Consider the following 12,377-nt stretch of genomic DNA (forward strand, 5'->3'; position numbering starts at 1 on the left):
ATATTATTCAGCAATAAAAAAGGACTGAAGTACTAATACATGCTATAACATAGATGAAACTTGAAAACATGGTGTTAAGTGGAAAAAGTCAAAAACAGAAATCCACATCTTATATTTGTTACATTAAAAGTCCAGAATACGGCCAGGCCTAGTGGTTCATGCCTGTAATCCCAGCACTTGGGGAGGCTGAGGCAGGCAGATCACCTGAGGTCAGGGGCTCAAGAACAGCCTGGCCAACATGGTGAAACCCTGTCTCTACTAAAAATACAAAAAAATTGGCCGGGCGTGGTGGTGCACTCCTGTAATCCCAGCTACTTGGGAGGCTGAGGCAGGAGAATCGCTCGAACCCAGGAGGTGGAGGTTGCAGTGAGCTGAGATTGCACCATTGCACTCCAGCCTGGGCGACAGAGTGAGACTCCATCTCAATAAATAAATAAATAAATAAATAAATAAATAAAATAAAAGTCCAGAATAAGCAAGTCAATGGAGACAGAAAATACGTCAGTGGTTACCTAAGGCTGGGGGGTTCGGGTATGGAATGTGGAGTGACTGCTAATGGCTATTGTGTTTCCATGTGGGTGACAAAAATATTCTAAAATTGCTCTAAAGTTGAATGTGATTATGGTTACACAACTCTGTGACTATACTAAAAACAACTGAATTGTATACTTTAAATGGGTGAATCACACAGTATGTGAATTAAAGTATAAAAAGAAGTTGAAACATCACAACAAGAAAATGCGCATACAAGGATGGATGTTGTTATAAGGTTTTGTGGGGTTGTTTGTTTGTTTGTTCGTTTTTTGAGACAGGGTCTCACTCTGTTGCCCAGACTGGAGTGACGTGATCTCAGCTCATGCAGCCTCCATTTCCTGGGCTCAAGAGAGATCCTCTAGCCTGAGCCTCCCAGGTAGCTGGGACCACAGGTGTGCACTACCACACCTGGCTAATTTTTTAATTTTTATAGAGAAGGGGTCTCACTATGTCTCAAGCTGGTCTCAAATTCCTGGGCTCAAGCAATTATCCTGCCTTGGCCTCCCAAAGTGATGGGATTACAGGTGTGAGCCACTGTGCCCAGCCTATAAGATTTTTAAAATCAGAAAACACCTAAATGTACATAAAAAAGGGATGGTAAAATAAATTATGTTCGGTACTATGAACAAATATTAAGCAAACATTATAAATCATCTTTGGAATAGCTACTATCACGAGGAAATATGCTTTAATCTTAAGAGGAAAGGCAGAATATAAAATCTACACTTAGACTCACAAGCACACACGCATGAAAATTATAAAAGGAAATTCACAATCAGTGAAGAGTGGTTCATTCTGGATGGTAGGATAATGCTGGGATTTTTATTTTCTGATATTTTTCTGGTAGTTTTTCTATTTTCTACACTGTATATCTAATTAGGAAAATGTTTTTTTAAAGATTTTTAAAAGACAGTTTATTTCCACAACTTACTGGAGATTTATAGACTATAAGAGCTGAACAAAAAAGGATAAATCATGTATAAAACCTTCTAATTTTACTGATGAGGTAACCAGAGCCCAAAGAGGCTAAGGGGCTTGGCGCCTCCTCAGTCACCTTGCCAGAGCCTGTGAAACTGAAACAGGTCCTTTCCTCCTCTCGCCTCCTTTTCTTTCTTTCTTAGCGACCCTGCGCCTTACACACACACATGCGCGCGCGCACACACACAAAGAAGCTCAAAAAATTGAGATTTCTTTCCCCAAATTAGCCTCTGTTCTAACATTTCTACCAGATTAGGTAGGAAAGACCCAACAGCTTCTCTCCCAGAACGTTAGAGGGCAGTAGCGAGTCAGGCCCCGCTGAGCCCGCCGCACCGTGGATGAACTGTAGTGAGGACAATCATCTCTCTTGGCATGAGAAGCACAAGAAACTGATTAAAATTGGCCCTGGACTCTTCAGCTTTCTCTGGTAAGCCCTGGCTTACAGAGTCTTTGAAGTGGGGTGCTCTGGTTCCCATCCACAAGAGCAAGAAAGGGATGACACCCCAGGGAGCTGCCCCAGCAACAGCTGCCAATACTTCTTGGAGCAGCAGCCCATAATCACCTCATTTTCCTGCTCCCAGTGCCATCCGAAAGGGACTCTGCGGCCTTCGGCTTCCTGGGAGGTAGCACAGATGGAAGGCTGCAAGGACGCAGAGGGAACACGTCTATCAAAACGGCCGGCTTCTGATGCTGGGCCCTGGGGTCCCAAGCCCTCCAAAGATAAGAGAATCAGGCAAGAAACAAGAGCCCAGTACTCTTCCGCAGAAACAAAAGGTCAGTGAAACTTGGCAGGCCTCCCTGTTCCTGAATGATTCCCAGAGGATAGTAAATTTGGAAAGTGGTCAGTGTTGAAATCCAGACATATGGGCCTGGCTGCAGAAGCCTGGCTCCCCTCCTGTTGCCTCCACAACATGTGAGAGTGAAATATACAGAGTTGAGGGCACGGCGTTCACCCCTTGCCATTAATTTCGATTAAATAAACTTAGCCCAGACGTAGGGCTCTACTGTTCTGCTTTAGCCAAGGTGTGCGGGAAACGCCAGCTCTGCCACTCACTGGTCAAGTGAACCCACACACGTGTTAAGTTTTCTATGCCTCAGTTTCCTCATCTGTGCAATGAAGGCAATACTAATAGTACCTACTTCTTCAGTTGTTATGAGGCTTTACATAGTCCCTGACTACAATTAGTGTTTAATGAATGATAGCTATTATCTACTACTGATGATGAGGATAAAGATCTTAAAATATGGAGTTTTTCTGCCCTCATTTCGTAAGAAGTCAGTTCAACGTCTTGGGGCCTTTACTGTTAGGAAATTCTCTCTTACTTTAAGAACCCTCAAGAAGCTTGTTGGACAACCGTGCAAATCAACCTAGGATTATTACACTAGAAAACCCCTGTATCACACATCTAAAATTTACCTCTAAATATCTGCCCCAGGCCATTTAAGCTGAAGTGTGTCTCTGTTCTCGCCTAAGGTGCTGGTTGTAGAAGTTGTTCTTGAAAGGCCAATTCACCAGGGTTTGATTGGAAGGTTCTAGAAACACAGTGTCTACACTTTTATAAGTCGCTCTAGTGCCAGTGGAAAGGCCAAGTAATTCATCATAATAGGTAGATGCTAGGACAAACACTTACACTAAGATGGATGAATGGAGAATACATTTTCTAGAGATGAGCATGACAATATCCACCATTCCATCGGACACTCTTCCCATGGCAGGTTTTGCATCTTCTCCCATTGAATCTGGGAGGGCTTGGGCACAATGCCACGTGACTTCCAGGGGTAAGTCATACAGGACAGTACAGCTTCCTCCCAATTTTCTTTGGGATGCTCATTCTTGGAAGGCAGCCACCATGCTTCGAGGAAGACCAAGCAGCCATTCAGAGAGGCCATGCATAGGTGCTTCATGTGACAGCCCCTGCTGGGGTCCCAGCCAACAACTCCCTCAATCTCCTGACAAGTAAGGATGCAGTCCTTCAGATAATTCTAGACCTAGGGCTGGATACATCACTCCATGTGTCCCCAGCACCCCAAGAGTTGGAGACCCTCAGAAACCTCATTTCTAGTTACCAACTCCTGCATTAGAGCAAGGGTTTTTTAAACATTTTGAGTATCCTATCATATGTTTTTGTTTTTACCAACAGTCTTACATAGAACCTCAAATATAAATAAAATAGATAAAGCTGGTGTTGCATTCATTGATATGGGTCGGGAGGAGACCAGAAACTGGCCTGATGTAACTGTTGCCTGACATCTTCCTCTGTTCAATGTGAAAGGTAAATAAATCTTGGGACCCCAAAATCCCTAAGCCAATGGGACAAGTCAAGCTGGGAGCTGCGTCAGGTAAACCTACCTCCCATTTTATTCCTAAATAAGATGACTACAAAGAAAAAAAGCTACAGACCTCCTTTGCAATTTGCCCACTAGGAAATTCCTTGTGTGTCCCAAGATCTTTACCCTAAAATGGTTCTGTAGAATTTTATCCTGACAATGTAAATTGATCACTTATCTTCACAGGATGGAGAGAAAGGACAAAACTCAAAGTCATCTCTCTGCTCACCTGAGACAAGTGCACATCTGATTGCTTCCTCTGATGTAAAAAACCAGAGTCACTGAGCTAGACAAGGCATAAGTGACTATTCCTCTACCCCCTCCCACATGTGAATTGTGTATTTGGTGAAAGGCTGATCAAAGACTCAAAAGAATGCAACCGCTTGTCTCTTATCTGGCCATACTTTTGCAAAATTTCTTCCTCTTTCCCCAATATTCTCCCTTTAAATATTGAAGCCTTCAAAATCATCATTGGAGAAAGGCACAAACTTGCCTCCCAGGTGCACGTTGTTAACCTTGGCAAAATAAACTTTCTAAATGATTGAGATCTGTCTCAGACACTTTTTGGTTCACACCAATTTCCTGGGTCCTTCAGGAACCCTGTTTGAGAACAGGTGAGCACTTCAGGATGACAGCACAGATTGGCACCACAACTTTCCCAGAGATCTTCAGACTCAAGTAAAGTGGCAAAAAATGTGTATTCTATGCCTCTGTGACCCCAGCCCCCTCCATCTTCGGCAGACTAGGTTGAAGTGCTGGTCTGCTCCTCTGGACCTCTTCAGCCAGCATGGGACTGGTTAGGAAAAGGTTGTGCTGGACTCCTCACCGCCCGGCTACCTGACCTTGGTGTTGAGCTTCAGATACGCCACATAGTGTGTCAGGAGCAGCCTTTGGAAGGCACCGCTGTAGAAGGCCCAGGCCGGGATCAGGCTCAGAAAGCCCGCCTTAAACAGAGAGAAGCATCAGTGTTGGGGAGGAAGAAATAACAAGTACCTCAGTTCATCTTTGTGGTCTTTAAAAATATTTTTTTCTGACTACTAAAGTGGAGCCCCAGAACCTTTTATGTAATTGATAAAGTTTAAAGGTCTTGTGGCACTTTCTCAGCACACAAGGTTTTCTCAGACACCAAAGGAGCCAGTCCTTTTACACTCCTTTGGACGACCTAGTAGGATCAGCCCTAAGGAATTTTTTTTTTCTTTGAGACAAGGTCTTGCTCTGTCGTCCAGGGTGGAGTGCAGTGGCATGATCACAACTTACTGCAGCCTCAACCTCCTGGGCTCAAGGGATCCTCCCACTTCAGCCTCTTGAGTAGCTGGTACCATAAGAGTGTGTCACCATGCCTGGCTAATTTTTTCTTTTTTTTTTCTTTTTCAGAGACAGGGTCTCACTATGTTGCCCAGGCTGTTCTCAAACTCCTGGACTTAAGTGATCCTCCTGCTTTGGCCTCCCAAAGTGTTGGGATTACAGGTGTGAGCCACCGTGCCCGGTCCGGAAATTCTAAATGAAGAGAACTCTGTGTTAACTACCTCCCTGACTTACTTTTTCTCTTAGTGAGTATGTCCCCACTTGTCTTCAAGTCCTTTCTACCAAGCTTCTGTTAAAATGAGGATCCTGGGCCAGGCATGGTGGCTCACACCTGTAATCTCAGCACTTTGGGAGGCCAAGGCAGGTGGATCACTTGAGGTCAGGAGTTCGAGACCAGCCTGGCCAACATGGTGAAACCCTGTCTCTACTAAAAGACAAAAATTAGCCAGACATGGTGGCGCATGCCTGTAGTCTCAGCTACTCGGGAGGCTGAGGCAGGAGAATCGCTTGAACCCAGGAGGTAGAGGTTGCATTGAGCTGAGATCACACCATTGCACTCCAGCCTGGGTGACAGAGCGAGAGTCTGTCACAAATAAATAAATAAATAAAATGAGGATCCAGGAGAGAATCAGAAATGCTTTCCATCATTTGGCACAACTCCAAGGCATAGTGGGCGCTAAGGAAATACGTGAAGCCTGGATGAATGGAAGTCAGTCACAGAAAGGTATAGATTATCGACATGCAGCACTTGCTTTTCAAAAAGGGGGAAGCCTTCAGTTCAATGTATTTCAGGCTGTAGGTACAGGCCTTGAAAGATTCCTTGCCACCAAATTGCAACTGTGTCTTGCACAGTTCTGGGGTCCAGGACCCCATATGCAATCATTTTGTTCACACCATAACTTTATTAATCCAACATGCCTCAATCTACCTATTCCCTACAGAACAACAGGATTCCAACCAGAGGAAAACTTGAGCTTTTAGGGGAGCTGTTCATGTTTTGCCAGCCAGCTCAGATCCTCAGATCTCTGCATTCCTCTGAGATATTTGAAGACAAGAGACTAATGACAGCTTCTGGGAGCCCAAAGCTGACCTCTCCTCCCACTAGCCACGTCGCTGAATCAACACAACTTCTTCCTCAAGAACTTCATTTTTCTCTCCGAGCTTTCTTATCTCACAGCAAAATCAAGCCCTTTCAGTAGCTCTGTCTTGAACTAAATGTTTTGCCATAGTGAGGTCAGCCATAAAGAAAATAAGCAAAATAAATTACAATTCCAGCCCCCTTTAAAAAGTCCTAAAAGAGTCCCTCTTCCATCTCCATCTTTGTCTACCCCTTCCCAGCCTGGAAGGGCCATGTAGGAGCCAGAAAAGGCTGTGGCCCCGACAAAAGCGGACTTAAATTCTAGCTTCACCATTACCAGCTGGGTGGCCATGGGCCAGCTGTTGCAGCTCTGAGCTTTGTTTTCCTCCATTGTAAAAGGGCGACTCTAAGACCTATCTCACAAGATTATTAGGACAACTAAGTGAGGCAACATGCATGAAGCCTCCAAGCACGACAGGGTCTCTGTAGGTAGGGGTTCCATTCCTGCCTCAGTTCCAGCCCCATGCTCCCTGTGGGTGGAGGGCATGCTATCTTTGCCTGGCCTCTTGGAAATAAAAGGGTCGCTTATTTACCATTTGATTCTACATGATTGTCTCTCTCTTTAGATACAATCAGCTTTCTAAATCCTGGAAAACTCGAAATTGGCTTTAATAATTAAGGTATTTTCATTTATTTTCTCTCCTGTTTCACCAGATACAAAAACTCCTTTTCCTGGTCTGTTCTTTGCAACTGTTTGCCTGAAGAAATTAGAATCTGTTATCTAAGAAATTAAAAGGAAAGGTCAAGAAAATATTCAGGCCGGGCACAGTGGCTCACACCTGTAATCCTAGCACTTTGGGAGGCCAAAGCGGGAGGATAGCTGGAGCCCAGGAGTTCAAGACCAGTCTGGGCAACAAAGTGAGCCCCAGTCTCTACCAAAAAAAAATTGAAACATTAGCTGGATGTAGTGGCATGTGCCTATAGTCCCAGCTACTGTGGAGGCTGAGGTGGGAGGATCCCTTGAGCCCAGGAGTTCAAAGAGGCTGCAGTGAGTTGTGATCCTGCACTGCACTCCAGCCTGGGCAACATGGCTATGTCAAAATTAAACAAAATATTCAACTTTGACCATGTGTCAAGATAAAATAAAATTTTATTCTATTTTTATAAAAATAAAATGTTTATTTTTCTACAAGGAAACATTTTTCAGATGCTGATGAGTTCTGTTTAAGCCATCAGCATCCTGGAGGACTAAGGTCACAGAGTCCTCCTGAAGGTGGAAGGGACGCCATCCCAACTGGAGAGGGCTAAGCTGTGACACCGAGAAAGTGCACAAGAAATTTGTAGTTTTAGCTGGGCTTGGTGGCTCACACCTGTAACCCCAGCACTTTGGGAGGTCAAGGCAGGCAGATCACCTGAGGCCAAGAGTTGGAGACCAACCTGGCCAACATGGTGAAACCCTGTCTCTACTAAAAATACAAAAATTAGCCAGTTGTGGCAGAGAGCACCTGTAATCCCAGCTACTCAGGAGGCTGAGGCAGGAGAATCGCTGGGACCTGGGAGGTGGAGGCTGCAGTGAGCCAAGATCGCACCAGTGCACTCCAGCCTGGGCAACAGCTAGACTCCATCTCAAAAAAAAAAAAAAATCTGTAATTTTTCTTTCCTGGAGATAGTGGGAAGTGGGAGGAGAGAAAAAGAAAGGCATGGTCAGAAGTGTGTCCTCTGTCGGATGTGAGCTCTGGCCTAGGCTGGGGGCTGAAGGATAAGGCCTGGCACATGAAGGATGGAGAACTGTGATTCATGAGTAAGGGTGGCACTGAGGGCAAAGAAGGGGCCATGGCCCCCTCTCCTCTGGGGTCCAACCACAGGAAATTATCTCAGCATGGTGAGACAGGTGCTGAGATTTGGTTTTCCCAGCTTCCTTCAGGTCCACGTTGGTGCTGATGTAGAGATAGCAGCCAGAGGTCTATGTGGATCAAAGCTGCAGATGGACCTTGGGCCTGTAGCTGGAGAGGGATGTTTGGCAGAGTACAGCAGTCTGCTGCCCTCAGTAGCTGGGGAGACCTTGTCAGGGTATCCACTGGCCAAGTCAAAAGGACAGAAAGGTTCATCTCCCTCATCCTCGACAGACATAAACTTCAGCAAGGTGAACAGCCACCCAGGACACTAGCCCACACACATGGAAGGATCGTCATGGACCACAGGGCATCCTTTCCCAGCGCCACCTAGTGAGAGGCGCAGGAAGAAGGGAGCTTCCAGGGAAGACTGAACACTTCTCCCCTAAATAACAGACTAAGAGTACATTTCCTAAATGGCCAGTTGAGATGACTAGATCAAACTCAGTTTAGACTCATTGGACATTCGATGAATTTTCCTGCAGCAAGTAGTGATCTGGGAAAAGACCAGATCAGCAACAGAAAAAAGAAAGACCTTATATCCTCTCTGCATGTCTGCTTTGTAGTGTGAGTTACATTGGTGATTCTGCACATTGTTGAGGTTCTACATAAAAATAGCAAGTAATTGAGAAAGTTCAATATGTCTTGCCAGAGTCTTCTTTAAGTCCCAGCAGATAAAGGAATGCTTTGGGAGACTTCAGCGCATGGAGCCATGAATCCTTCTACCATCCATGAAAGACAGAGGGAGAGATCCAGTTCCCACAGTAGAAAAGCCAGTGAGACAGAGGAGGAAGTTGACAGATGACGGGTAAGTAAGGAAACCCCATCTAACTTTCTTCGGTGGGACTGGAGTCACAGCTATGCCAATGTTATGTTTGTTTCAGTATTAGTGAGCAATACTCAAGTCTACCTTTGTTTCATGTTTGTGTTTGTTTTTAAAAGCAGCCCAGGAGTGGTAAGAGCCTCTTCTGCCATATGCTGGATCTGTGGCATGCTGGAGCTGGCTTGTACTCACTCATAAGAGCCCACTGCGATCATTCTCATTAAACTAACACAGAAACAGAAAACCAAACACTACATGTTCTCACTCATAAGTGGGAGTTGAACAATGAGAACACATGGACACAGGGAGGGGAACATCACACACCGGGGCCTGTCGGAGGATGGGGGGCAAAGGGAGAGAGAGCATTAGGACAAATACCTAGCACACGCAGGACTTAAAACCTAGATGATGGGTTGATAGGTGCAGCAAACCACCATGGCACATGTATACCTATGTAACAAACCTGCACGTTTTGCACGTGCATCCTGGAACTTAAAGTAAAATAAAAATGAAAACTAAAAAAAGAGCCCTGCGTGCACCATGCACTCCTCAATTCATGCACACAGCGTCATGTCGGTGGCTGAAACTCAGCCATGCTGGAAGTATTTATACCATGGAAGTCAAATGCTACACATCAAAGTGGTTTGTGTTTGTTTTGTTTTTTTTCCCTGGAGAGCTGACAGCTAAACACTGACTGGAATAGAGGGTCAAAAGAAGACAGCAGCCCCCACGTGGAAGCGCCATATATCTTGGTCTTCCCTGCCCAACAGCTCCTGGGAGCCACCTTACTTTCTGAGGGGAGGAGGGAGGCAGCCAAGAATGAGACTTGCCAACTTCAGGGTTATCTAGAGGCTGAGCTCCCAGGCTCTGGCTTCTCCCCGCCTCGCCACATAGTCCTTGTCCCTGGCTATATTAACACATCAATGAGTGCTCCAGCAGCAAGGAAGAGCTAGCCCAGCCCTGCCAGGGCCACCTGCATGTCCTCCCTCCCTGGCTTCAAGAAAAGGAGAAGTTATCAATTACCAAGATCTCATGGGCAAGGCAGCCACAGGTTTCACCTCCAATTGTGACATAATTCAATGACTCTTTGACAAACTCATCAGCAGTCTTGGTTATCACATTGGTATTTAGATACTTTGTCATTGCAGTCGAGACAGCATATGGGGTCAACACCTACAACAGGAAACAAAGACCATGGCACAGAAGCAATCCACCCCAGGAAGAAGACTCTGAGAAATTAACACTTGAGTCCCCATCCCACCATTTCCCGACCCTTCTCTTCCTAGGCAAAGTTTTAAGATCTTCAGTGGAAAAAGGCACAGTACTGGCACAGAGCTGGGAATCAGAAATTTGGTTTCTCAAGATGAGAACCTACCCAGTCAACCTCAGGTGGCCCAAATGCCCTGCCCAACACACAGTGTGAATGGGAAGAACTCGGGTCTCTCTCTCAGAACCGAGTTACAAGACAGCAAATAAAAATACAGGATGTCCAGTTAAATTTGAAGTTCAGACAAACAATGAAAACCACTTCAGCACAATCGTGTCCCAAGTATTGCATGGGACATACTCATACTGAAAACTATTCATAGGCATCTGAAATTCAAATTTAACTGGAGGTCCTGTATTTAATCTGGCAACTCTATCTCAGAAGTTTGTTTCTAATACATATAACCAAAGTTGGAGCAACTGAAAGCACTCTGGATTCCGACTTTCACACTTCAGTTAGGAACCAAGAGTAGCACACACCTCATAACCTTTTCCTGTTGTGGTAAGAAAAACAATCACACATTGTGCCCTAAAAACCCAACACCATGTTTCCACCTGTGGGCTAACCACATTGTGGCCTGGCATGGGGATTCATAATGGGGTTTTATTACCTTATTCCTAGAACAAAGGGTTTGGCATCTTTAGAAAGAAAAAAGGCTGGCATGGTGACTCATGCCTGTAATCCCAGCATGTTGGGAGGCCAAGGCAGGACGATTGCTTGAGCCCAGGAGTGCGAGACCAGCCTGAGCAACATGGCAAAACCTCAACTCCATTAAAAATAGAAAAATTAGTCAGGCACGGTGGCACATGCCTGTAGTCCTAGCTACTTAGGAGGCTGAGGCAGGAGGATCCACTGAACCTGGAAGGCAGAGGTTACAGTGAGCCAAGATCGTGCCACTACACTCCAGCCTGGGCTACATCAGAGTGAAACCCTGTCAAAAAAAAAAAAGAAAAAAAGAAAAGAAAAAGAAAAAAAGAAGGAAAGAAAGAAAAGAAAAAGTAAAAAAAAAAAAATCCGCAAAAGTTTTATAGGTTTTATTTTTCTCCACATCACATTTGGAATTACATTATTTCATAATTGAACCCAATTATGAGTCAGTTAATCCAAATGAGCAGGTTCCTATGCAAATTGAAGCATGATTAATTTGTATAACACTTTTCTTCCAAGGATCTCAAAGTGTTACTCTTTGAGAAATATAAGGAGTGTGCTTTCTCCACCACAGTTTCCAGATAGGGAAGTAATGATAAGTATTTTCATTCTTAAGTGATTTTGGGTTGACAAAACACCTGTATGTACAAAATAGGGGCTCAATAAATATTGTTTAAACATATGTACTTATTTCTTCGTTAGATCTTTACTATAACCCAGAGATATAAGCAGGGATTATAAGCCCCTTTTTATGGATGGGAAAACTGAGGCTCACAGAGTTTAAACAAGCTGACCAGGATCACTCAGATGATAAGTGGTAGAGCTGTGATGAAATTCAAACCCAACTCCACAGTACATACTTTTTCATTCATTCAGCGAGTATTTATTAATTCAGCGAGTATTTACTGAGTGTGCGTTCGGAGAGGCCAATTGGTTTTTGAAACATCACAGTCTTTTCACTTTCTCCTCCTTGCTAGAAGAGCACCTCCAAGTTCTCTGCATCAGGGAAGGGACAAGGGACACCATTTCCCCACCCACATCTCCTTCTGACCCTGCTGCTCCATGGTACCCACTACCTCGGCAGCTGTGTCCCAAGGATCAAGATAAGATGCTGCTGAGGGTCACATGGCTAGGAAGCAGGTGGCTGCGATGATCATTCATGTTTAGAAATCACCAAGGATTCTTGGTTCCTTCTTCTTCCAGACACATGCATAATAGAATTGCACTTCCTGGCCCCCTGTGGCTGTGTAGGACCATGCAACCAGAGTTAGCCAGTGATTTATGAACAGAGGTGACATGTGTCATCTCTGGGCCAGAGCATTTCATTGTCAAAGCAGGACCCACTAGAACTTCCCACTCCTTTTCCTCTGGCATGTCGGCTGCTCCATCACCCTGGGGCCCTGTGTCAGCACAGTGAGCCAATGTCTTCTGTGAACCCACAGTGGATGTGTCACGTGAATGCAAAATAGGACTTTGTTGTTTTAAGCCATTGAGATTTTAGGGGTTATTTTTTACTGCAGCAAA

General features: G+C 44.9%; 1 protein-coding gene across 1 annotated transcript in view; it reads right to left on the reverse strand.

Annotated features, from left to right (window-relative positions):
• Positions 1-4,519: 4,519 nt before the first annotated feature.
• HSD17B3 (hydroxysteroid 17-beta dehydrogenase 3) overlaps positions 4,520-12,377 on the reverse strand; it is a 69,111-nt gene continuing 61,253 nt past the window's right edge. Inside the window, exons 10-11 of the mRNA XM_002819992.6 lie at positions 9,962-10,111; positions 4,520-4,784 (exon numbers count right to left, since the gene is read on the reverse strand). Coding sequence (XP_002820038.1) covers positions 4,674-4,784; positions 9,962-10,111 — 261 coding nt within the window. The 3' untranslated portion in view covers positions 4,520-4,673. The remainder of the gene's footprint in view (positions 4,785-9,961; positions 10,112-12,377) is intronic.

Source organism: Pongo abelii, chromosome 13, assembly GCF_028885655.2.
Source record: "Pongo abelii isolate AG06213 chromosome 13, NHGRI_mPonAbe1-v2.0_pri, whole genome shotgun sequence".
Lineage (NCBI taxonomy): Eukaryota > Metazoa > Chordata > Mammalia > Primates > Hominidae > Pongo > Pongo abelii.